The sequence below is a fragment of the Pyrgilauda ruficollis genome, unplaced genomic scaffold (assembly GCF_017590135.1).
Source record: "Pyrgilauda ruficollis isolate IOZ18807 unplaced genomic scaffold, ASM1759013v1 scaffold17, whole genome shotgun sequence".
NCBI lineage: Eukaryota > Metazoa > Chordata > Aves > Passeriformes > Passeridae > Pyrgilauda > Pyrgilauda ruficollis.
This window is the reverse complement of record NW_024515875.1, coordinates 30,331-53,226: the sequence shown is the minus strand read 5'-3', so window position 1 is coordinate 53,226 and position 22,896 is coordinate 30,331. Positions and strand designations below refer to the sequence as shown.

Here is a 22,896-nt window from a genome sequence, read left to right as displayed (position 1 = left end):
TTTATTTTTAAAAATAAAGTTTTATATATATATACACACACATACATAAATAAAATCTTTACAGACAGTTAACCAAGGTATAATTTAAGTAGTGCAATACAGTTTACATATAAGGAATAAGCAGAGAACATTTTCTGATATACCTTCAAAACAGGTCATTGTGGATGTACCACTGTTGTAATATGTGCAACAACAACAAAAAAGGTGACATCCTGCTGTTAAGCCCCAAGCTCACTGATATTAGCTAAAGGATGCCACCAGACATTGAAGTTCCGAGGTGAAGGTGACATGGTGGTGTTCAGTCAAATGTTGGACTCAATGATCTTGGAGGTCTTTTCCAACCTTAATGATTCCATGACTCAGTAGCACCAGGCAGATTTCATTTCAAACCCTGTATCAGGTTTAAGATTCTTGAAACAGCAATTGAGCCATAAAGAAATCTCTGCTTTTTTTTTTTTTTTTTTTTTTGAAGGATAATTGTCCAAACTCTTTTCCAGCATCAGTATTGCTTATCTTAGTAACTCTGCAGTCTAGGTGTTCATTGGTTATCAAAAATAGATTTTATCCATGATGTATTTGAGCATCCTTTTTCTTTTTTTTCCTTTTTTTTAACATGGTACAGTAAAGTGAATGTCTAAATGTTTATTATGCATCTTTATGTCTCAGGTTCTGAGTTCTGTTGACTAAAATGTGGGCATTGAGGAGAAGACTGAGGGCAGACCTCATCACAGTCTACAACTTCTTCAAATCAAGGGGAAGTGGAGGAACAGCATCTATCTCTTGACTCTGGTAACTGGTGAGACGACCTGAGGGAATGGCATAAAGCTCTGTCAGGGAAGGTTTACGCTGGATATTAGAAAGTTGTCTTTTCCCTGAAGTTGTGCCTCCATGATTCTAATTCTCTACAATACAGTGTAACCAGTAATTTGTCTTCAGTGTTGAATTTCTATTACTGCTGGCATATACAAAAAAACTACAAAAGAAAATGCTCTGTTCTGATGAGACTTACAAAGGATTATGAATTTGAGAGCTAATAATTGATATTACATACTAGAATCACACTCCAAGCTGAAACAATGAAAGACTGCCATGTACAATATTTTTACTCCTAAAAATTTTTTAATTATTTTACTTGCTTGTAAGTTGATGTAGGTTAAGTTGATGATGATGTAGGTTAAGTTACTAACAACAGTGTGGCTTATTCAGTTAATCTATTGTCAGATTTAGGAGTTATAATAAACCATTCCTAGGGTGAAAATAAGGGAGATTTTAGAAGAAGTGGGATTACCCATTGTATGACACCATTGTATGATGTATGGTTCCAAAAGGTTGAAAATGTTCTGCAGACTTCTCAGTAGTCTAAAGAACAGATTATTTTCAGTTGGGCATGTATCTCTACTTGCCTGTGTCAGAGGATTCCAGACACATCCTTTAGATGTTTGTCCCTGAATAGAATAAAACAAGGAGTCTTTACACAGCATCTAACAGTCTCACAGAAACCTGCTGCTTTAACTTTTTGTGTCTATTTCTTGGTTTAAGGAAACTTAAGTGAGATTATGGTGAAATTTCTCAATGGTGGTGTGAAGAGCAATAGCAAAACTGTCTAATATGTGGGTATACAGAACTTTAAAGAAAGGGCGTTCATCAGCAAGAAATTAGACAATGTTTCTTAATTTTCACTTTTTTTGTAATCATTAATGGCAAATTATGACTTGTAAAAAAATTTGTGGAAGGAAAAATATTTGAAACTCTTTTATTATACTTGTTTTTGGAAATTAAAATTCAGAACCAGTCTGTCATGTCTGTTTGCCACAGTTTTTGTAACTTTTGAAAGTAATGCTTTAAAATTAAATATCATCAATTGCTAAGCTGTGATAATGCAAACTGTCAGTTCTGCACACAAAGAGTGCTCTAAAAGTTTTCAGAATTGTGAGCTACATTAATTGCTGGCTTAGTTAATTTTAAACCACTTTGATTTTATTTATGGCTGTAAAACTCTAAGAACTAGGTGAATGGGATGGGAGTTAGTTCTCTTTTAGCTAGTTCACTAGTTATTTTCTAATTTTGTGTTATGTTTGAAGACTTGAAATTCTCAAGTAACAGACAATTTGATCATCTAAATTGTAACCTGGAACATACCATTTTTCCCAAAATATGTATGTGCACACTTTTTTTTTTTTTTTTTTTGAATCAGGGTTTAGACGCCTCAAACAGGAGCTACAGCAGCCTGTCTTTAGATCATGGTGCTAAAATAATTAGCTGGTACTGCCAGTAGAGCTTATTAAAAAATTATTACAAGTTTAGTTTGAAAATTTCATTTTGCTTTTAGATTATTATGGATGATAATATCAGGAAAATCATAAAATCAAAACAAGGTTGTCACTAGGGGGTAGCATGAATGTGGAATGGGGCATCAAGGTTCTTTTTTGGACAAAAATTACTGTAGCAAAAGCAATTTTTTAAAGCGATTAAGGAATTTTACATTAATGTGCCATATTGGTGAACAAGAGGGACATGAACCTGTTGGAGCGAGTCCAAAGGAGGCTACAAAGATGGTCAGAGGGATGGAGCACCTCTGCTATGAGGAAAGGCTGAGAGAGCTGGGAGTGTTCAGCTTGAAAAAACAGAAGGTTCCAGGGTGACCTAACTGCAGCCTTTCAATACCTGAAGGGAATCTACAGGGAAGATGGAGAGGGACTTTCGACAAGGGAGTGATTGACAAGAGGGAATGGCTTCACACTGACAATGTTTAGATTGGATATTAGGAAGAAATTCCTCCCTGTTAGGTTGGTGGGGCCCTGGCACAGGTTGTCCAGAGAAGCTGTGGCTGCCCCATGCCTGGAAATGTTCAAGGCTGGGCTGCACAGGCTTGGAGCAGCCTGGTCTACTGGAAGGTGTCCCTTCCTATGGCCTGGTTTGGAACCAGAGGATCTTTAAGGTCTTTTCCAACCCAGGCCATCCTGTGATACTGTGAATTTCTAGAATGTGCCCTCTGAGGGGCAGCATTGAAGAGCAGGTTTCTGTAAACAGCTACTTCTAGTCATACTATGGATTAGATGTAAGGAAGGGATTAACACATTAGAGCTTATTCTCTGTTGTCTGGAATCATTAGTTTTCAAAGGTAACTCATCTGTTTGAGAGTATTAGTGCCAATCTGTCAAAAACCCTGTAGCAAACACATTTCAGTTTAAGTGATAAAACCATCAAAATCCTTTCCTGTGGAGTACTCAAAATCAAACAAAAAAGGTGGACATTTTGTTAATTTGGAGTTTTGTTTGCTTGGGTTTTGGTGGAAAACTGACAGCAGAGCCAGTTAGCATTTCTTTATTGTGAGAAATATCAGTATCATCATTTTGAGAAGCAATATGTCATCTTGAATAATAAATTCGATGATGTTGAGTCTTTCATGTCAATACCGCACTTAAACAGTATTGTGTGGGTATGATGACCCACCCTTCAGGGGAAGGAAGTACCTGATTTTCATAAATGTTCATTGGTCAAAAGGAGTGAGAAAAGTCTGAGGGTCAGCAGTCAGAAAGTTTTATTAGTGAATTACACACTTGGCATGAAAATTGGTGTTAGTCCCTGACCTAGTATGTAAGCACACAGAAGTGGGGTTTGGCTAAAAGGGGTAGGGTGAAACAAAAGAGGGGAATTAAAGTGGGAGGGGAAGGAAGGGAGGAAGGGAGGAAGGGAGGGAGGGAGGGAGGGAGGGAGGAAGGAAGGAAGGAAGGAAGGAAGGAAGGAAGGAAGGAAGGAAGGAAGGAAGGAAGGAAGGAAGGAAGGAAGGAAGGAAATGGGTTGGAAGGCTTTGGTGGTGGTGTTAATTCCACCCCATAGACTATGCCCATTCTTGCCCCAATGCCCCACTCTATGTGGTTCTTTCTCATGGAAAAGTGCTGCCCTATCTCCACCTTGGCCTGTTTTTCCAGTATTATGGAAGGCAGTTTCAGTGCTAAATCAGTACTGAGGGGTCAAGTATTGCCAAACCAGCTGCTGTTCGGGATTTTGTCACATTCTTCTGCATGCTGGTTTCTTCCTCAGAGCAGCAAATCTTCATGTGCTGCCTTGAAAGTCTTGTGCATGTACCCATGATAGTATGATGACCTCAACCATCATCAACAAGTGAGGCTGTAACATCTTGTAGTGTCCTCTTCAGTTGAGCTCCTAAATGAGGTAAGCTAAGCATTTCCTTCAGGATCAGCAAGTCCAGTTGCAATGGAGTGATTCATCCATTTAATCCATGGATGTGGGAGAACCATCTTTCTCATCTAGGACCAAGCTGAATGTAATTTAGCTGCACAATTGGTAAGCAAAATGGATATATTTTTGTTTAAATGCTGGTGTTTCCAGTTAGCCAGTGCTAGCCAATGCTGGCTTTGAACATTCAGCTGTTGACCTCCCAGTGAATTGCTGCACACTGTCTAACTGTGTCCTCCTTCAGCATTCCCTGCTGAGATGACCCACCATCATTCTTCCCATAATTAGCTTCTAAAGGTTATTTTCATCTCTATGCTGATGTGAATAAAGTGTGTAAATTTGCAACTGTTGATTTCTGACAATAGTGAAGCTTTTCCAGTAATATTTCTAGCTTCAACTTTCATCCTGTTTTCTATGCAGTTTCACAAGGATCTTTGGCAGCATCATATCTCAAAGGCTTCAGTTTTCTTTCAGCAGAATTAGCTTTTCACAGTTTCTGCCTGGAGTTTGCTGTGGAAGTGATGGAGTTTTTCACCAATCAGGTTTTCAAATAATTCACAATGTAGTTATTTGCAGATGATCTTAAGGCAGGTGTAAAAATTGCTGAATTGCTGGGTTCAGCTCCTGTAAATGCACATTACCTTGATTAAGCCAATCTTTAATTTCTCAGCAGTGATCTCCTTTATTAAACCTGTGTGATCCTATGTAAATGAATTCAGCTATTGCATATCAGTTTGTCATTAATTATAAAATTGCTTATGTCCTCTTTTGTAAGTCAGTGCACAATGTATTTTCCTGCTGGTGTTAATGATTTAATTTAATCTAGTGGGGGTCAGCCATTCATGAGAGTAGAACTTTGGTGAAAGTACATTATTTTACCTGTGTTAAAACACTACCTAGGCAAGGAGACCAGAGGTAATACCCAAGAACACTAAGGAAATATTCTGTTGATTGCTCCAGTTGTCAGGATATGGGATGTTGGATTGTGAGTTATTTTGCTCTTTGTGTAATTTCAGGCAATATATGTATATTTTTTAGTTGATTTCTTCTTGGAACATCTTCCATATGCTAGAATATTTAAAGTGTGTTTTTAAATAGTGACTGGCAATATGCAAAACACCATTTTAGCATGAATGAGGTCATATGCTACTAAAATGCTACTTATACTAGGACACCGAGATGAATTGAAAGTAGCACAGCTAAAAAGTGAAGGCAACAGGTGTTTTATTAATTGCAGATATTGGCTTCTTAAACATCTGTAGGATAACTGCTACTTCATCCTAAAACTTTCAAAATTTGCATGTTTCCACTACTGAATATCAGTAAGTCCCAGTTTTCCTAATTTAGGGTATATTCCTTTAAGGTGTTTTTGACTAATAAAATGTGATATCCTCTTCTAGCACATCACCACTTTCATAATGTGATGTAGGACCAAAATAATTTTGGTTAGATACCAGGAACCTGATTACTAAGAGTATTCTGAAAAAGGAACAGGGCAGGCTGTGCTCCTACACACAAAAACAAACAAACAAACAAACAAAAAAAAAACCAACATAAAAAACACCCTGGAGTTATCAGCATTCTGTAATTTTCACAGAGATGAGTGTAAGGTGTATGTGCAGTCTGTCAGGAAGAAGTATTTTTTGTGTTGCAAGAAATCGGAGAGTAATTTGTTTTGGTGCAATTATTTTAATCACCTCCTTAGTAAGTAAGAATTGTGAGATTTATCTCTACCCAAATGCCTCGGACAATTAAATTGAGCAAGTCAACAAAGTGCAGCATCCTAGACTTCAATTTCCCCATTGTTTAAAATTGAGATCTTCCCTAGTTTACTCTTATAAAGTAATTTAAAGAACTTTTTAAAATATGCTGTTTGAGTCCATGTTGTTGAGAGTTTTAGCACAATCGTCCCAAGAATAGATAGTTGATAAAGCAATTACAGTCAAATCATTCATTCTGATGCTTAAGATCTGATCTTCTGTATGCAGAATGCTATAACAGTCTCACATTTTAAAAATATGCCACCTCCCATAAAGCACTAGTTTCAGGTGACTAATCATTGTGTATAGCACAGAGCTGATATTTAAATGCAAATCGGGGCCTTTTGGTTTGTGCCATTTTGGATCTTAGCCCATAGTTCAGAGGCAGCACACTTCACAGAAGCTTCACACAGTGTAACTGTGTCCAGTTCTGGGCTCCTCAGGACAAGAAAGACATGGAGCTTCTGGAGATGGTCCAGCAAAAGCCACAAAGATGATGAGGATTCTGGAGCATCTCTTATGAGAAGAGACTGTGGGAGCTGGGCCTGTTTAGTCTGGAGCAGACTGAGATGAGATGAGATGAGATGAGATGAGATGAGATGAGATATCTCAATAATCCCTACAATATTTCCAGGGAGGGTGACAAGAAGATGGTGCCAGGCTCTTGTCAGTGGTGCCCAGTGACAGGACAAGGAGCAATGGCCATAAGCTGCACAAGAAGTTTTACCCAAACATGAGGAAGAACTTGTTCCATGGAGTGAGGCAGAACACTGGAACAGGGAGCCCAGGAGTCTTGTGAAGTTTCCCTCTCTGGAGACATTCCAAACCCATTCCTGTGTCACCTGCTCCAGGTGACCCTGCCTTGGCAGGAGGGGTTGGACAGGGTGATCTCCAGAGGTCCCTTCCAAGCCTAAAAGCTCTGTAATTCCCTGAGTCTGTGAATAATACAGATTTAACTGGAAACAGTGAAATTCAAAAAAACGTGGATATAGTGGCTACAACACATAAAATGATGATCTACTTAATTTGCAAGTGCGCATGCTATTTAAAGTGAGTGCAACTGAAGTGTCAGTGTGGAAATGTGGAGTGTCAGAGCCATCTGGAAAAAAGCACCCTGCCCTGTTCAGACATCATTTATGTCCAAGACCCTTGCTGTCATGGAAGTCACTGGAAGTTTTGCCTGTCTTAAGATTTCATGTAGAGAGCCTTTCTTAGTCTTTACTGTAATGGCATGTAATGAAAGTATGAATACCATCTGAATACCATTTGTCCATACAAAGCAATATCTTATGATCTGGGGAAAACTCTGGCTCCATGAAAACTGATGCAGAATATTTTTTGTGACTCCATTGGAGCCAGGATTTTCTGTATCTTCCAATACTTTCACAGTAATTGGATGTGCAGCTGGACATCAATAATAATGAGCTGATAATATTGAGTTGTAGAATGTTATTTGCTGTAATGGTTGTGATCAGAGGCAAATCTGTCTTCTGCCCCTTCCAAAGGAGACATGTAGGGAGGAGCCCTCAATCTTTTCAGAAAGACATTGAGAGAATAGAAAATGGTCAGTGTAGTCATAGGTGCAGTCCACCTTTCCACCAGCTGTGTGGGCCAGAGCTCTGAAATCCCACTGCAGTTAAAGACAGCCTCAAGAGATACCTAACTAATGGTGTAGCTGTCCAATGCCTTCCCATTCCTGGAGTAAAGGTAGTGTGGGTAGGATATTTTTGCAGTTCAGTAACTTGGAAGTATAAAAAAGGTCTTTTGAGGCCACAACTGGCAGATTCCAGAGTTTTACCCTGGTGAGATCAGTCCTGGTCTAGGGACAGAAGGTGAGAGAGTGAGGAAGGATGAAAATTTTACTTTAGCCCTTCATGTATTTATTTGTCCAGCAACCTCTCTATATGTCAGCCAAGGGAATCTAGGAATGTATCTATATAGATCTGGGTTAGATAAGCTCTTTCCATTAGGAATTTAAAGATGAAATATACCTTCACATACATTTTGAAGGAGACCCCCTTTTCAAGCACAAAACAATAAAGATATTCTGTAAAATCATTCTGTAATTGTTCTTCATTTTTTTCCACTTGTTCCCATGACAGTGGTAGCACTCAATCAAAGAAGTCATGTAGGTAGTACATGTGCATGACAGGGATTAAACTTTTATTTTCTGACAACAGAAAATAAAACTTTAAACTGAAGAAATTAATCTCTTGTAATACTTCAAGATTTATCTCTTAAATTTCTTGCCAGTAGTTTGAAAAAAAAAAAAAAGCTATCTGAAATCACACTAGGAAATCCTCTGAGTTCAGTCAAATCTCTGAATCAGCTTCATTTATCACTGCCATCACCGGCTAGTCTATAAATACATCTGCTTTTATATCTGCTTTTTATAGCATTCTGAGATTTTCTGTTATCTCCTCAGAAGAGAAGGGCTAGTGGCTTCTCTTAAACCTGGCTTAGTCAAAGCCAACACGAACGGAAGCCTAAGAGGCCAAGTCCATCAGTTGTTGTTAGCTTTGACAGTCACTGCTATCATTTGAGAGTGTGCTTGTAGCCAGTCCAAGTTGGCAGTGTCAGCCCAAGCTGATTGGAGCTGCAGACATTTTTGCTGACTGGAGTCATGCTATCTTTGCCAGTTTGCTGGAATAGACACAGACACTGATTGGGTCATGCTGAAAACATTCCTGTCCTATGAAGCAAGTCTGTTTGTATTTCAGGTTTGCCAGGACTAATGAATTAAATATCTTGGGTTCACCACAGTTTGCTGTTTAATAATGCCTGTAACAGAAGGATTTTTTCCTCCCTGAAGTGTGACAGCATCCTAACTCCTCATCCCTGGCAAGGAGAGGAAGGAAAATCAGAATTGTGGAAAAGAGTTATCTTTTGGGACAGCAAAGCCTATGGGAAGTGCAGGTAGCAGCATGTTGCCCTGACAGCTGTCTCAGCTTCTCAGACCTTGTCAGTTTGTTGCTATGCAGCAGGTGCAGCCTTTTCTTTTATTGAAGCTTTACTCCATAAAGGCAACGACAAGCCAAGGCAGTGGCTGGCCCTGGATTATACAAGTGCAGACACTCCGCTAAGTGAGGTAAGGCAACAGGTGTGAAAAAAATCTGTAGAGCTGTAACAGCATTTAATCTGAGTTCTGCTGCAGGTTTTTTACAGAGGAACAGCAGCCAGCCAGCTCTATAGGCAATTGTTGGGAAGATGAGAGCTGCTCATTAAATCTGATTAAGTTCCAGGTTGCCCACTCACTCTCATCTCTGTCTATAGAGACACTGTTCTTCATTCATGGAGAAAGCATGTGGGGAATTAGGGGTAGTTGGTCTGCATGTTTCATAATATCATCCTGTTTGCACACAGGCTTTTTCCGTCCCTCTCTGTTCTCTGTGATGGCTTTTTGTGATGAAGAGCTTGAGGATTTCGCAAAAAAAGGAGAGAAGGGATAAATGCAATATAAAAAATTGATAACAGAGTAAATGCTGTGTATAAGGATGAGATTTCTTTTTTTTTTTTTTTCTGAATTAGAATAAAATGAAAACTTTCTTTTGTGTTTCAATAGAATTCAGCATTTCTTACTGAAAGGGTATTGATCTTTGCCCTCCCTCTGCCCTCACAGAGTAGTATTTGGTTAAAAGAATTAATTTCAAAACATTGCACACCACAGAGTATGTGATTGGGATGAAAAAACAGTCTTGTAGCAATATTGTTATGGCAATTTAAAAAACTCCACTTGAGATAGTCAGTGTCAGAGAAAGTGTGCAAACAGCACAGAACAATGAAAAGCCTTGGTTTAAGGATTTGCTTATCACTTAAAATCTCTTCATTTGGAGAGGTTTTTTTCTTTACTTTGTATTGGGAAGTAAGGAAGGGAAATATGTTTAAGAATTTTGCATTGGTAATTCTTTTGTATTTTAAAAACAATGAGATGACCCAAATGTTTCTTATGAAGTCAGGGTCGGGAAGAGATCAGGAATGCTCAGAAGGTAAAAATTATTTACTCTGATGCAATGCACTTCAAAATAAAATATTTCAGTTGACTCCAAGGGTCTTTTTCTGAATCTAAAACATACATGGCTGCAATTTATTTGGCTTTTCTTTACCTCTGCTCCACAGATAACAGATACATTTTTGTGGGTCTTGAATAAGAGTAATGGGAAATTAAGAGCAATCACTGATATCCTTCATATACTAGCAGAAAGAGACACTTTCAGCTTCAAATAAAATTTATTCAAAGTAAGGATTTTATATTATTTGTTGTTATTGTAAGAAAAGATTATGAACTTCTAATAACAAGTAACCATATCACTCTGCGAGCTAAATATAAAGAGAGACAAAGTGAATAAACAAGAAATGCTGAAATTAATGGACCCAATGCAAATTTTATCCTCTTCCACTGATTGCATGGCATTGATGCCAGAGAAGTGTTTGATTCATTTGTATACCACCAAGGAGGATTATATTCCTGAAACAGTGTTCTGTTCTATTGACTTTTTGAGACTGCAAAATAATTCAGTATGAATTAGAATGACTTGGTAGAATTTTCATGCAGTACAATAGCTATTTTACTGTAAAAATGCAAGACTATTGGCTTAGGAAACTGGCTCTTGTTTTCACCAGCTAAAAGCTTTGTTGTCTGCTGACAATGAGTTAGTAAATTCATTGTATTTTCCTGACGAATTTGGTTTCTAATTCCCTAAGAAGTTTTTATGGTAATTTGAAAGCATAATTGTCCACATATTTGGTATGAATACAATGTGTGCTGGATAGCAGTCCAGAGTCCTAAAATAATTTCTTTGTGGGCAGATCTTTGCATGCACAAAGTCCCACTGACTTTACATTCTCCACACATGGTGCTAATCAGAAGATTAATATCTTTGAATTTTAGCAGCTTTGTGCTAGATAATCAAGGGGATTATTTGCATTCAGCTACTCAATAGAGTTTAACCAAAACTTTTCATTCAAAAGGTTAAATGTACATAGTAGAGCTCAGAGTACAACTTCTCAGGGGACAGAGATGTTTTAATTACTCTGTTAGAGATCAAAAGTAGCTCATTCTTTTATTGCTCAACAGTTCTTTAGTGCCATATTTGAAATGAACTAGGAGTTTTCTTAATGGACAGGGTTTCATCACGGTAAAATCACGTTTTGGAATCGATGGTCTCAGAAGAAAAACAGAGGACTGAGTAAGGTCCTAACCCAGGAGCTAAATCCATGCAGACAGACCCCTACACCTCCACAGGCTTCTACTGAAGAATCACCACCAAGGTTTGGAGACCCCATGAATTTTTGTCATGAAGTGTGTGACTTGCAGGCACAGTTGGACTGGGGGAGTATGGGTGGAAGGGTAGGAGGATGAGTGCCTCCTCATTGACACCATGTGGAGTGGTGTGCACGGTTCCAATCACAGAGCAGCCTTGGGGTCATGTTACTCTCAACTCCCCACCCCTTCTTCCTTCTTCACCTTCAGAGCCAGGCAGTATTGCCACAAGTCAAGGCTTGCTGAAGGGGCAATGGCGGGGAGCAAGCAGGTGAGAAGAGAGGCAGCTTCCTTTGCCATCGTTCTTTGTAATCTATAAATAGCAAAAATAAAAGCAGTCTGATTCTGCACTGAATTTCACTTAAATTCTTGTTAAATGGCAAAGTGAAATGGCGCTCCCTTGACTTTGATTCTATGCATCTAGCTAGGATGGGAAAGGCAGCTGTGAGTGCATGAAAAGCATTATAACTCGTTTGTTGAATGATGTCACATGCTCTGTAATAAATATATTTTTTGTATTATTGCAGCTGGAGCAAACAAGTAAAAGCATTGACTCAAGTGCCCACATGATCACCACCGCCAGGGTACCTGCTGATAAGCCGGTACGAATTGCCTTCAGCCTTAATGATTCCCCAGGTACAGTTTAATTTATGGAATAAAACACAGTGCTTTTAAATTTAAACCACAACTGCTTTTAAATTTTACATTAACTTTCCAGTGTTTACAATATCAAATGTAGTCCAGTATAATGGATGGATTTTTCTTCATGAGTGGTAGCTTGTGGTCAGTTTTCCTGTCTGATAACTTTTAATGTTTCCATTAAAAATTTCATTAGACTAAATTCTCTAGATTGACAGTTTCTATCTTTACTTTCTCTCAGTGGTTTGTGGAATGCAATTAGGTCTGTAATTAACTATCAAATTTACCTGCATGTGCAGTACATCTGATTTTGTGGAATTGTAAAACAGGAAAAGTAAAAGGACAAATTTGCATGAGCCTAGAGGAGGAAGAGACTTTTTATAGGGGGAAGGTTGAAAAGTGCCACACATGCCCAGCTTGGTGAAAGGTTTCAGGAAACAGGTGCCCCACATGGCACGTTCTCTCAGCAGCAGAAATTTCATTGATGTTTATCCTGTCAGCTCATGCTGAGGAAGTATTAATTTCCCCAAACATACCCTGTACACACATGGACCCTTTGGAGTAGATAAATATTATTGGTTTGCACCTTCAATATTATTAAGGACCAGAGAGCTGTTAAATAAATGAAAGGGGAAGCTTAAAACCATCCAAAAAAAAGTTGGTTGTTGCTTTTGCTAAAGGTGAATGCCTGCAGTCAGGGCTGAGATGTGTTTATGGCATGAGGTATAAGGACAACTGAAACCCTATAAGCTTTATGGGACTCTTTGCATTGTAGGACAATGTGATGGTTGGTGCCTGAGGTTTGTGTAAACAGAATCTCAGCTTGAATGCAATTTTCTGTTTTAGAAATATTTTAGAATATGCATTATCTTTCCTAGCTAATTGTTGCATACTACTAATTTTCAGCGACAATACTGAAATACAATCTCATCCCCTAGCCAAGGGAATTAAAAACCAAACATCTTCATATGTTATTGAACCTAACTTTCAATTCGTAAAGATGAGTGACAAAGAAAGATTGGAACAAGGAATAAAAAGAAACATGTGATAATCTATGTGCCCTTTTTAATAAATTAAAATAACCTGGTAATTACATTTTTATTATAGAGAGCAGTAAGGAATCATTCACATCTCTCAAGATACAGTAAATTTCTTGCAGGAATTATGGCATAGATAGGGCTTGAAGAAAGATGTAAAAGAAAGGAGAGTGCTCTTACGAATTATGAAAAAAGAATGCTAATGTGAGACACTGAAAAAAAGTCAGGGAAAGCTGAGACCATGGGAAAATCAAAGAGAGCAGAGTGGTTTGTGACAAGAGACGGCAGTAGGAAATGACAAGGTTGTGAATAGCTTGCAAGAAGGGGACATGAAAGACAGGAAGCCTAACTTCCTTAACATTGCATCATATTTTATTTTCTACTTTTTTATCCTGCTAATAATTCCAGCCTCTTTCTTAACGTTTACAAAAATAAACTCAATTAGAGAAAGGTAATCTTCTTCTTCTACATATTGTTAAATTGTTCCAAATGTTAAAATTATTAAAATGTTGAATCCTTTATTGTAGATATACAAATGTTCCTGCAGTATGCAATCCAGAATCTTCATGAGTACTGATAAAAAAAAAAAACCAGCAACCACTAGAGTGAGTGCCATGTTCCCCTCTGCATCACTTCCATTTGGGGCCTACCAGGAGGTCTAAACCAACATTATTGTTTTACCATACCATAAGAATTTCAAGTGCTTTTATGTTAGGTATATTTCAAGAAGGCAAAGGAAATAAGCTTTTAATAGGTGTGAAAATTTCCAGCAAACCATAATTGAATCAAGAGAGTACAAACAAGTATTTAACACGTTGTTTTTAAGATGATCTACAAAAACATTCAAAAGATAGACCTTTAGGTATTCCATAGTAGGTGCTTTTTTTTCCCCTTACTCTTTTATATTTTTTTCACCTTTTTTGTCTCCTTGATGAGGATATTTGTTTTCAGTTCAAACAGGAGTTACCTGATATGTGATAGCAAAGCATCAGCTGAAGCTCATGCACTGCTAGGATACAATAAGTTCTTGGCAAGGGCTAAGTGGTGAGGAAATCTCCCTGACTTAAGCTTTTCCTTAAATTCTACCTCACTTGAAAGGCACAGTGACACATTTCGCCAAGAAAGGCTGCATTCTCCTTCCGGGGGCTGTGCTACTGCTTACTAGGAGGAACTGACAGCATAACTGGATATAAAAAGAGGAAATGGAATGTTTCTTCTGGGTGGCGATTATCTCACTGGCTAGGATTGTAACCAAGCAGTGGGTGTGAGGAGCAGTGAAAGGAAAAACTACTCTCAGTTTATGAGAATAAATTACTTTGTGTTAACTGACCTACAAAACCAGAGCTGGCCTATCCTGAGTGTACAAGAAATAATGTGTCTTACATTATTTGTCAGTCAACACCTGATAACTGAAATTCTGGCCAGCTTTGTGAGGTATTTTTAATGTGATAGTAGAGTAATCAGTTCCTTAAAAGTCTCAGGAGCAGCCCATCAGAGGATGCTATATAAGAAGACAGTTTTATTGTGTATCTCCTATTCCAGTATATATAAATGTCTATGTTTGGCCCTTTCACTCAAGTTCACTAACACACATTTCCCAGGGTGTGTCTGTGCACTGTATCACAGCAGTTTGACTTAAGGTACCATTTTAAAGTAATGAATTGGAAACATACTATTTCAGCCTACCTTACACCACTTGGAAACTAATGCAGCTTGAACTGAATGTAGTGTTCCAAGATTCAAATAAGTGTTCCAAATTTGAAAATTCATTATGGTTTGTCAGAATCAATTTAATGCTACCGGTGAAATTCAGTATGTCCTAATTTTTATCAATCTTAAAAATACATGAACTTCATGGAATTTAGACTGCTGGATTTGTTTTGGGTAATAGTTCAAAGGGAAGGTTTATAGGTTCATCTCTCTTCACCTTGTCTCCTCAAATAAAAGCTTGAATCTAGCTGAAAAGTTCTGCTTATGATATGTGGTGATAATTGGTCTGAAATTGTTAGTGAGTTCTTTAATTTGAAATTAGTATACCTCTGACAGCACTTTACAGAAAAATCACTGACAACAAAGGCAAAACATACATCTTCTAATGAACCTGACAGTGGAACAGTGTCATATTTTTGCAAGCATAGCAAAATTACTTATTTTACTCTTCTTTATGCTCATTATCCTAGTAACTACAAGGAATTTTTTGCTTTTCTAGTTTATCATGCTAGACTGTTTTGCAGTGGTTGCTTCTTCAAAGGCAACCTTCAAATTGCTACCCCACCCTCATATTGCTTGTGACGGCTCCAGAGGTTTTCCAGCACATTGACTGACAGCCAGTAAGGATTGCTAAAATATATGGCTAAAATTTACAGAGCTAATTTCCTAAATCTACACCCAACCTACAGGGCTCGGTTCTTGGGGAATTAAGATGGGAGATCAGGTGAGATAGCCTCAAAGGGACATTCATCTGAGGATGCTTAGGTTTGAGTGAAGGTATATGAAGTAGAAAGATTTTGCTCTTACCTCTTCCATTATGGACTGTTTCTATTTTTGGGAGGTCCACAACTCTTATTATTGAGCAAGCCCTCACATCCTATTCCTGGGTGGGGCAGTGGCCGTTCCCCACTATTTTACGAGTGAGGTAACTGCGAGGTTGTGTAAGGTCGTGTCAGGCAGGGCTGTGAATAGAAACCCTGGAGCTCCACAAAGCAGTGCCAAGTTGCAGTCACTTAGCCACAGAGCCTTCCAGGATGAATCTGATGAGTCTATGCTTGTCTGTCAGTATCCAGGCCCAGAGCTGCTGGATCTCACAGCCCTCCCAGGGCCAAGACTGGACCCTGACAGGCACTTTGCCACTGTTGTTGGTGCAAGTTGTGGTGCTTGCAGTTCAGTTTGAGCACTTTTCCTGTGCAAACGCTGATCGACTTACAGGATAGCAGCCTACTTATGTTACCAATTTAATTCTTTAATTTAGAAGGAAGCGATCTGAATACATTGGCCCACACATGTAGGAGAAAAAAAAAATAGGACCTGACTGTATAATTAAATACTGGATCATAACTCAGTTACTCAAGGAAGCAGAGCTGTGATTGGCATTTCCTAAGTTTCAAGTGCTTGATTTAACAACCTTAATGTGCTTTCAACACATTTAAATTTTTTATATTCTATTTCTGTCTATCTTAGTGAAGATCACAGAGAAACCAATTTTCAGTATTATACTGGAAGTGAATCAGATGTTGTTCTTAAAGAATTTACTGCCTTTAGCTCACAGTTCAGTTAAATGGAACAGCCATATAGGAAAAGATTTGGGTTTTACACTTCATTGTGCCAGACACTGTGTCAGTCAGACAGTAACACGTGAAGGATTTCTCTCATTGGACTACATGATGGAGGTCTGGGATATTGGAATCTCCAGGAGGCCAGAACATGATTAAATAAGTGAAGCTTTCCAGAAATCAAGCTTCATTCTCAGATGTGCAACTTTAGCATATATCAGCTGCCTCAGGGCTAATAGTGAGCTTTTTGTACAAGGACAATCAGTGTTCAAAGAGTTCAGATACGCTTTGTTGCAAATGACAGTTTTCAGCAGCAAGCCAAGCACGTATATGAACCTGGTGAAACAAACATGAAAATCACACTATTTCATGCACACCAACTGAGTCTTTGGTTAAAAACACATGGGTTTTCATCAGGGTATATGTCTTTATGGCACTTTTAAATATAGAACTATAAAATTAGATTTGGGATCGATGGGAAATCAGGAAGTGCTACTAATTTAGAAATCATGTTACAGATACATGAACTTAGGTGCCTGTAATGAAATCCCTGATCTCATTCTTTCACATCACAGGATAGTGCTGTTGACTTTGCTGGTATGGCCATAATATGCACATGTACGTTTTTCGTTTTTTCTTGTTTCCTTTTGACCAAAATCTTGATTCATTTTCAGGTGCAGTGAGTTGCTGTCTCTGCTTCTTAAATACATCTTTATTTTAAACAAAATAAGTTTTCAACATTCAGCTTAAATTATAAATCATTTTTCCTTATGGTTTCTTTATAGTGACTATAGGGATAAGATGCTGTTTGTAACTGGTGAAGAATCAGCCTAGATATTTTCAGGAATTTGTGGTACAGAAAAGGCACTAACTCTAACTCAAAAGAGGTCTTTGATTATATAAGTGATTCCTTATAATAATCTAGATATTCATTAAAAATTGATAGTTAATTAAGAAAAGGGGGGAAAATAGGTATTTCAGAGTTTTGTTTTCTAGTTAAGGAGAAGTAGAGTGGAAAATAACAAACACAGATCAGGAGATAGTTTTGAGAATGTTTTGATCTTCAGAACAATTTCATTAGCATTTCAGACGTTTTTGTATCTGATTTTCGGAGTCAGTAGATTTTTAAGACTAGAAGTCAATGTGATTTTGACTGGTATTCTGCTGGTAAGGGCAATAGCAATTCTTCAGAAAAAAATGCAAGAGTTTCTATCTTTCCTCTTGACATCCTGAAAACATTCTCAAAAAAGTTTTAGGAGGTGAATGACTGCTTTCATTTGCTTTCCCCTTGTGTGAAATTTAAGTTTTCATTATTACCAAGTGATTTTTATTGTTATTGTTGTGGTTGTTACTTTGACAACAGTGAAATACTGATCTGGGGCAATAATTTATTTTACTGAAAACTGTGGGGAAAGCCGTTTATTGTTCTTCTTGTGAAAAACAAGACTGTAGTTAGTTTAATTTTTGTAAACTAAATACTTCAGCTGAAATTCTCAGAAGTGCTGAAGAGAATTAGGAACTCAGGATAATTTCAGAACTGAAAAACTACTGAAAAAAACTACAAAACTGAAAAACTACAAATTTCAAAATTTCAACACTACAGACTGAAATCTGTAGCATTTCTCGATGATGTTCTGCACATCAGATGATGATCTAAACAAGTCTTAAACTAGTATAACTAAAAAAAACCCTAGCAGCTGTTCAATAGATGCTAGGGCAAGCCCATTATAAAATGTACTATGGTATGTCATGATGGTTAGGATACCAGTGCATTCTATTTTTAGTACCATTGACTCAGTCACTTGAGTTCAAAAAATAAGCAGGGAACATCTGTTTATTGAAAGGATTTCCTCTACATTAATTTCTCTCTCTATTTCATCCTTTATAAAGTACTTCCAAAATTTTTAACTGGTTCCTTTCAGAGTATGATCCAATTTATTTTCCAGTATTCTGACACTGCATTGATTTTATTTTCTTATTAATAGCTGATGCTGTGAAAATGTAATTACTCTCTGATGTTTCTTCAAATTCTTTTTAATCATTTGGAGTGTTGCTTTTGCTATGTTTTTCTGAATTTTAAAGATGTTCAAGATCCCTCAATAAAGCTACTGTACCAAAGATTGTACTACTGGAATTGCCAAAACAAATAGCAGTTTAACTGCCATCCATGACTCTGGTCCAATATCTCTGTCAGAATATTTAACAGCTATTCAGCCAAATACCTGTAGAGCAGCTGTAGCCCTAGTCAGACTGAGTCTTATTCTGTCCTTCCTTTAAGCCTTGCCATATGATTCATCTTTCTTCTTTTAGAATATTAGTCTATTTATATCTTGTACAAGAAAGCAATACAAATTAAAGATAAACACTTGCATATTAGCATGATAAAATTCTGTGCAATTAAAGCAATTTAAGTATTTTCCAGAATGGGCATGCTTGACATATGGTATGAAGAAAGAAGGGGGACACTCACATGACATGGGTATGACTTTTTGATAATGTAGCAAGACAACTGCTCTATGAAAATACAGGAACTTCACTTTATTTCCTGAGGAAATTCAAGAGCTTTTGCTTTTGTATCACTATACATTTTTTCTTCTCTGTGCATCTCTTCCCAGAGGCTGCCCAGCTCTAGCTATATTATTGAGTTAGGTTGTGGCCATGTGTTAGCCAGTATGCTTATTTTTCATAGGCTAAGGTGACTTATTTTACTTTTCCCCCCAACCTCCTTTGCTTTATAACCACAGAGGCCAGGAGAAAGAGATATCAAATATCTGAGAAATAATTTAGATCCCAGTCTGTGTTCTTTTAGAATCCTTCTTTGATATGAGGTCCTCTTGATCTTGTTGGGGTTTTGTTGCTGTGTTCAAGTCTACAAGTACACAGCAGGTTGCAGGATCTGAACTGTGTTAGCGATTTTCTCCTGGAAGAGCCATCCTTATTTAATTTTGACACATTACAAATAACTGACTGTAAGCTAATAGTACACTCTCCTCACCTCCCATAACCTGTAGTAAGATGAATAAACAGTCATCATAGTCCAATGCAAAACTGAGAGTGTGAAAGTCACTGAGAAAGAAATATTGCACTGGCGCTAGCAAGTGTGATTCATGTTTCTGATCTCAGTCCAGTTACTAGTGGGCAGGTGTCCACATCACAACCCTGACATAACTGGCGCAATCTGTCCCACCTTTGCTGGAAGCCTGTTCTAAAAATAAACAAAAAAAATCCCGAACAAATAAATAAAAACACAGCTTGGTTTGTTGTAATGATTGGACTAACTCTAGCCCATAAGGATTGTAATTGGCAGGTAAAGTCCTTTAAGACAGTCCTTTACTTAGCAGTGTAGTGGAGAGAGTTCAGGAAGAAAAACAGTTTAGATTTATTTGTTTTATTAAATTATCACATGTTCTACTGGACCAACTGCTTTGTTTCTTAATCACTGAAATGCAAAATAGACTTTCTCTATTTCCAGAACGTAAACTTTTCTTATTACCAATCCACTAGTATTTTCAAGGATTCTACTGAGGCATCTCAAGTGTAAAAGATAAGATGTGGAGGTGTTTTCAGGATCCAAATATTACTGTCCATATATGTAATATAGAACTTCATTAAACAGATTACTTGAAATGCCCTCTTTGGTAGACAATAACTTTTAACATTGTGTTTACCTTTTAGATGACGCTTCCCCTGAAAGCTTCTCTTTGGCATTTCCAGAACTAGATCAGCAGCTGCAGGTAAACTTCTCTTATGACAGTTCTACTTCACATTCACTGTATTTGTTGTTATAAAAAGCCTCTGGTTGTTACACTATGGTGGAAGTTTTTAGTGGTGCTTTTCTAGCCTATTAACATTTAATAAGACCATATATATCCATAGAAGAAAACACTGTTTTTTCAAGATCTTCAGAAAATTTTTCGTCCAACCGCAGGGAAATTACTATTTTAACAATCTTGCCTGCTTTTAAGATTTTCCATCTAATTCCTGTAGTGCTGCTGCACTGCAATGAAGAGAGTTCTTGTTCACCTGATGGGAGAAGGAATGAGAGGGACATTATACATTCCAATGCCTGCAGGCTGTGCTATGACTGATAGCATCAGTTTTCTCAGACACATTCCAAGAGAATCCTTTGGTGACCAGTGTGATTTGTCAGCATAGAATGATGGGCCCCCAGTATACTGGACAGTGAGCAATTGATGGCAGCTCCATGGCTCTCTAGGCACAAAGCCAGTTCTGTATCCAGGGATTATTTCCCTTTCCTCTGTGGTGGTTCTGGAGTGTTTGCTGGCTTTTGTGGACTACTTCAGATTATCTGTTTTCACAGGAGCATTTAGACTTCCTCTGATATTTCACTATGAAGGCAGTTGTTTCCTGACTGTAAATTGAGAAGGGCGTTAGTAGACCACTCATTGACCAATAATGTCATCTTTCCTGTACCCATCATCTTGTGAGACAACATGGGATGGCTGCTGACTTCAAGGGTGACGCTTCTGTCCCGCTGCTCTCATCAAACGGATGACTGAGAAAGGAATGGAGGATGACAGAGACTCTTCGTGCTCTGTCTCTCTCATCCTGAGGATATGGGCAGGTTCTTTAGGCATAAGTAGGAATTAATAACAGCTTAAGGTTTGGGACAAAAGGAACCGGGTAGTATGCTAACCTCTTTATTCCACTAACCTTCCAGTGCAACAAAGAGGATTGGGTTTTTTTTTTTTTCTTTAGAAGAATTCAGTTTGAGAAAAGCAATTGTGTTGCATGGCTGGAGCACTAAATTGAAAGTAAAGAACCTGCATTTTGTTTGCAACTCTCTCATTGACACATTGCTTAATCCTGGAGATGCTTCATCCCTCTGTTCATCTCTGAAATTAAGTTAATAATTTTTTACATTTTTTGCTAAAGAGCATTAAGACCAGTAGGTAAGGATTGCTCTAAAAGACTGAAGTATGATTATTATTGCTGCTATTGATACACAAAAACAATATTACTAGCATTACGTATAAGTACTTTGCAGGACAAGTGATGATTTTTTTATTAAGACTTTTATGACTTTTACATTTCTGGAACCTATAATATACTCTAAATATGGAATTTCATGATAGGCTGAAAATGCTCCTCTGGAAGCATTCAAGTGTTCCAGATATATAATAGCCCTTCAGTAAAAGTTTTGAAGTACATTCTAGCACAATCCCACTAAATGTACCCAGCTGGCCTGTTAAGTACTTGACACTTGTTTCAAGAAAACCTTCCTTTACTCTCATAATCATGAATATGAATAATTGAATATGATAACAAATTCAAATAAACAATCAAAGGCTTTGGTTAATGTAATTTTCTTTTTATTATCCTACATAATCTCCCTTGGTAATATCAGGATAGCTGAAAGGATAACTTATGAGAGCTACCTGTCTGACTCAACCACTTAAAAGTATAAAATTTGTGGTAGCACTTAATAATTTTGTTTTCAAACTTATGTGCATGTCTATATTTCAATGCCTTTATGTTCATCCAAGGGCAGTGAAGTCAATACAGGGCTCTGAGCTGATGCAGAGATATTGCAATCAAATTTAGCAATAAAATCTTGAATTTCCTTGCTTTTGTCAATCTGTCAATTAGATCACAGTTTCATGTGATAACTATTTAATGTCATTACAGTATTTTTAGTCTGCTTTAAAATTTCAAACAAGTAATAGCTGTTACAAAATTATCATTTACCTTATTACATTTCTTATTAATTGTGGTTTTTTCAATCACTGCAATCCAAACTGCTGCAGGTTTGTCAGAACTCTATGGCATGTGCTTGCAATTCATGCCAACTTTGAAACAGGTAGCTCCTGCATTACAGAAACAGGTAAAATGGGCTTCACCAGGACCTGCAGAAGTAGTGAATGGTGGTGTCCCTTGTCATTCCATCCATGTTTTTTTCTGTCCTGAAGTGCATTAATACAGAGCACACACATGAAGGGTCGTGTAAATGAACCTTTTAATCAGCTGTGGCAATAGCAGCCTGAAATGCTTGAATTTGTAAGAATGCTGGTACATATGTTCATAATAAAAATATCATATCTGAGAGCCACAAGATTTTAATCAGTGTGCCATAAATACAGTCAAAAATATTTGAATTTTATTTAAAGAAGCAAACTGTAAATGCAGGTTATGTGGCTATATAGTAATAGGCACCTTAAAAAAAAAAAAAGTAATAACTTTACAGATTTCAAGCATACAAAGGAAAATTTTGAAACCTGTTTTAAAAACAAACAAACAAAAAAAAAAGCCTAAATTAGCTGATCTTTAAGCTGGATTTTGAAAGCAGCTTGAAAGCTATGTAAGTTCAGCAAGCCACTTGGAAAATCAGAGCCTTAGAATTCTATGCATGCAGGCAGCAGACCACAGCCTGAGTACCAGGCAATTTGCACCTCTGTTTTGGGCTTCAAGCTCTCGTCCTCCTATGTTAGGCCTTGGCAGACAACTTGGCTATTTGAGCAGAATTACTTAGTGGTCCCACTTTTCCTCCCACAATTCTTCCATACCTATTCCCTGGGCAGCAGTATCAAATGACAGGGCAAAGTTCAGTGCAGCCTCCCCTTGGCAGGGCAACAAACCCTGCTGTCCAAGCACCCAGCTCTACAGAGGTGGATGTGGAATTGCCTGGAGAGAAGGTATTTCTAGGAGACTTAGCAAAAAAGCTAATTCTCTATAAGGACTCTTACTAAAGGACAGTTCTAGTTGCAGCTTCA

The 22,896-nt window shown here is 37.7% G+C and overlaps 1 protein-coding gene across 4 annotated transcripts in view; it reads left to right on the top strand.

Moving 5' to 3' along the window:
• The first annotated feature begins 8,764 nt into the window (after positions 1–8,764).
• Positions 8,765–22,896, top strand: part of MAP3K7CL (MAP3K7 C-terminal like) — a 30,652-nt gene continuing 16,520 nt past the window's right edge. For 2 of the 4 annotated variants that reach the window (XR_005954803.1, XM_041463853.1), the window contains exons 1-3: positions 11,442–11,491; positions 11,748–11,856; positions 19,841–19,899. Coding sequence is in view for 3 of the 4 variants with exons in the window: in XM_041463853.1 (XP_041319787.1) it covers positions 11,474–11,491; positions 11,748–11,856; positions 19,841–19,899 (186 nt within the window). In the remaining variant the exon portion in view is untranslated. Of the gene's footprint in view, positions 9,049–11,083; positions 11,229–11,441; positions 11,492–11,747; positions 11,857–19,840; positions 19,900–22,896 lie in introns of those variants that run through there. The other 2 variants (XM_041463854.1, XM_041463856.1) reach the window with 2 other exon arrangements.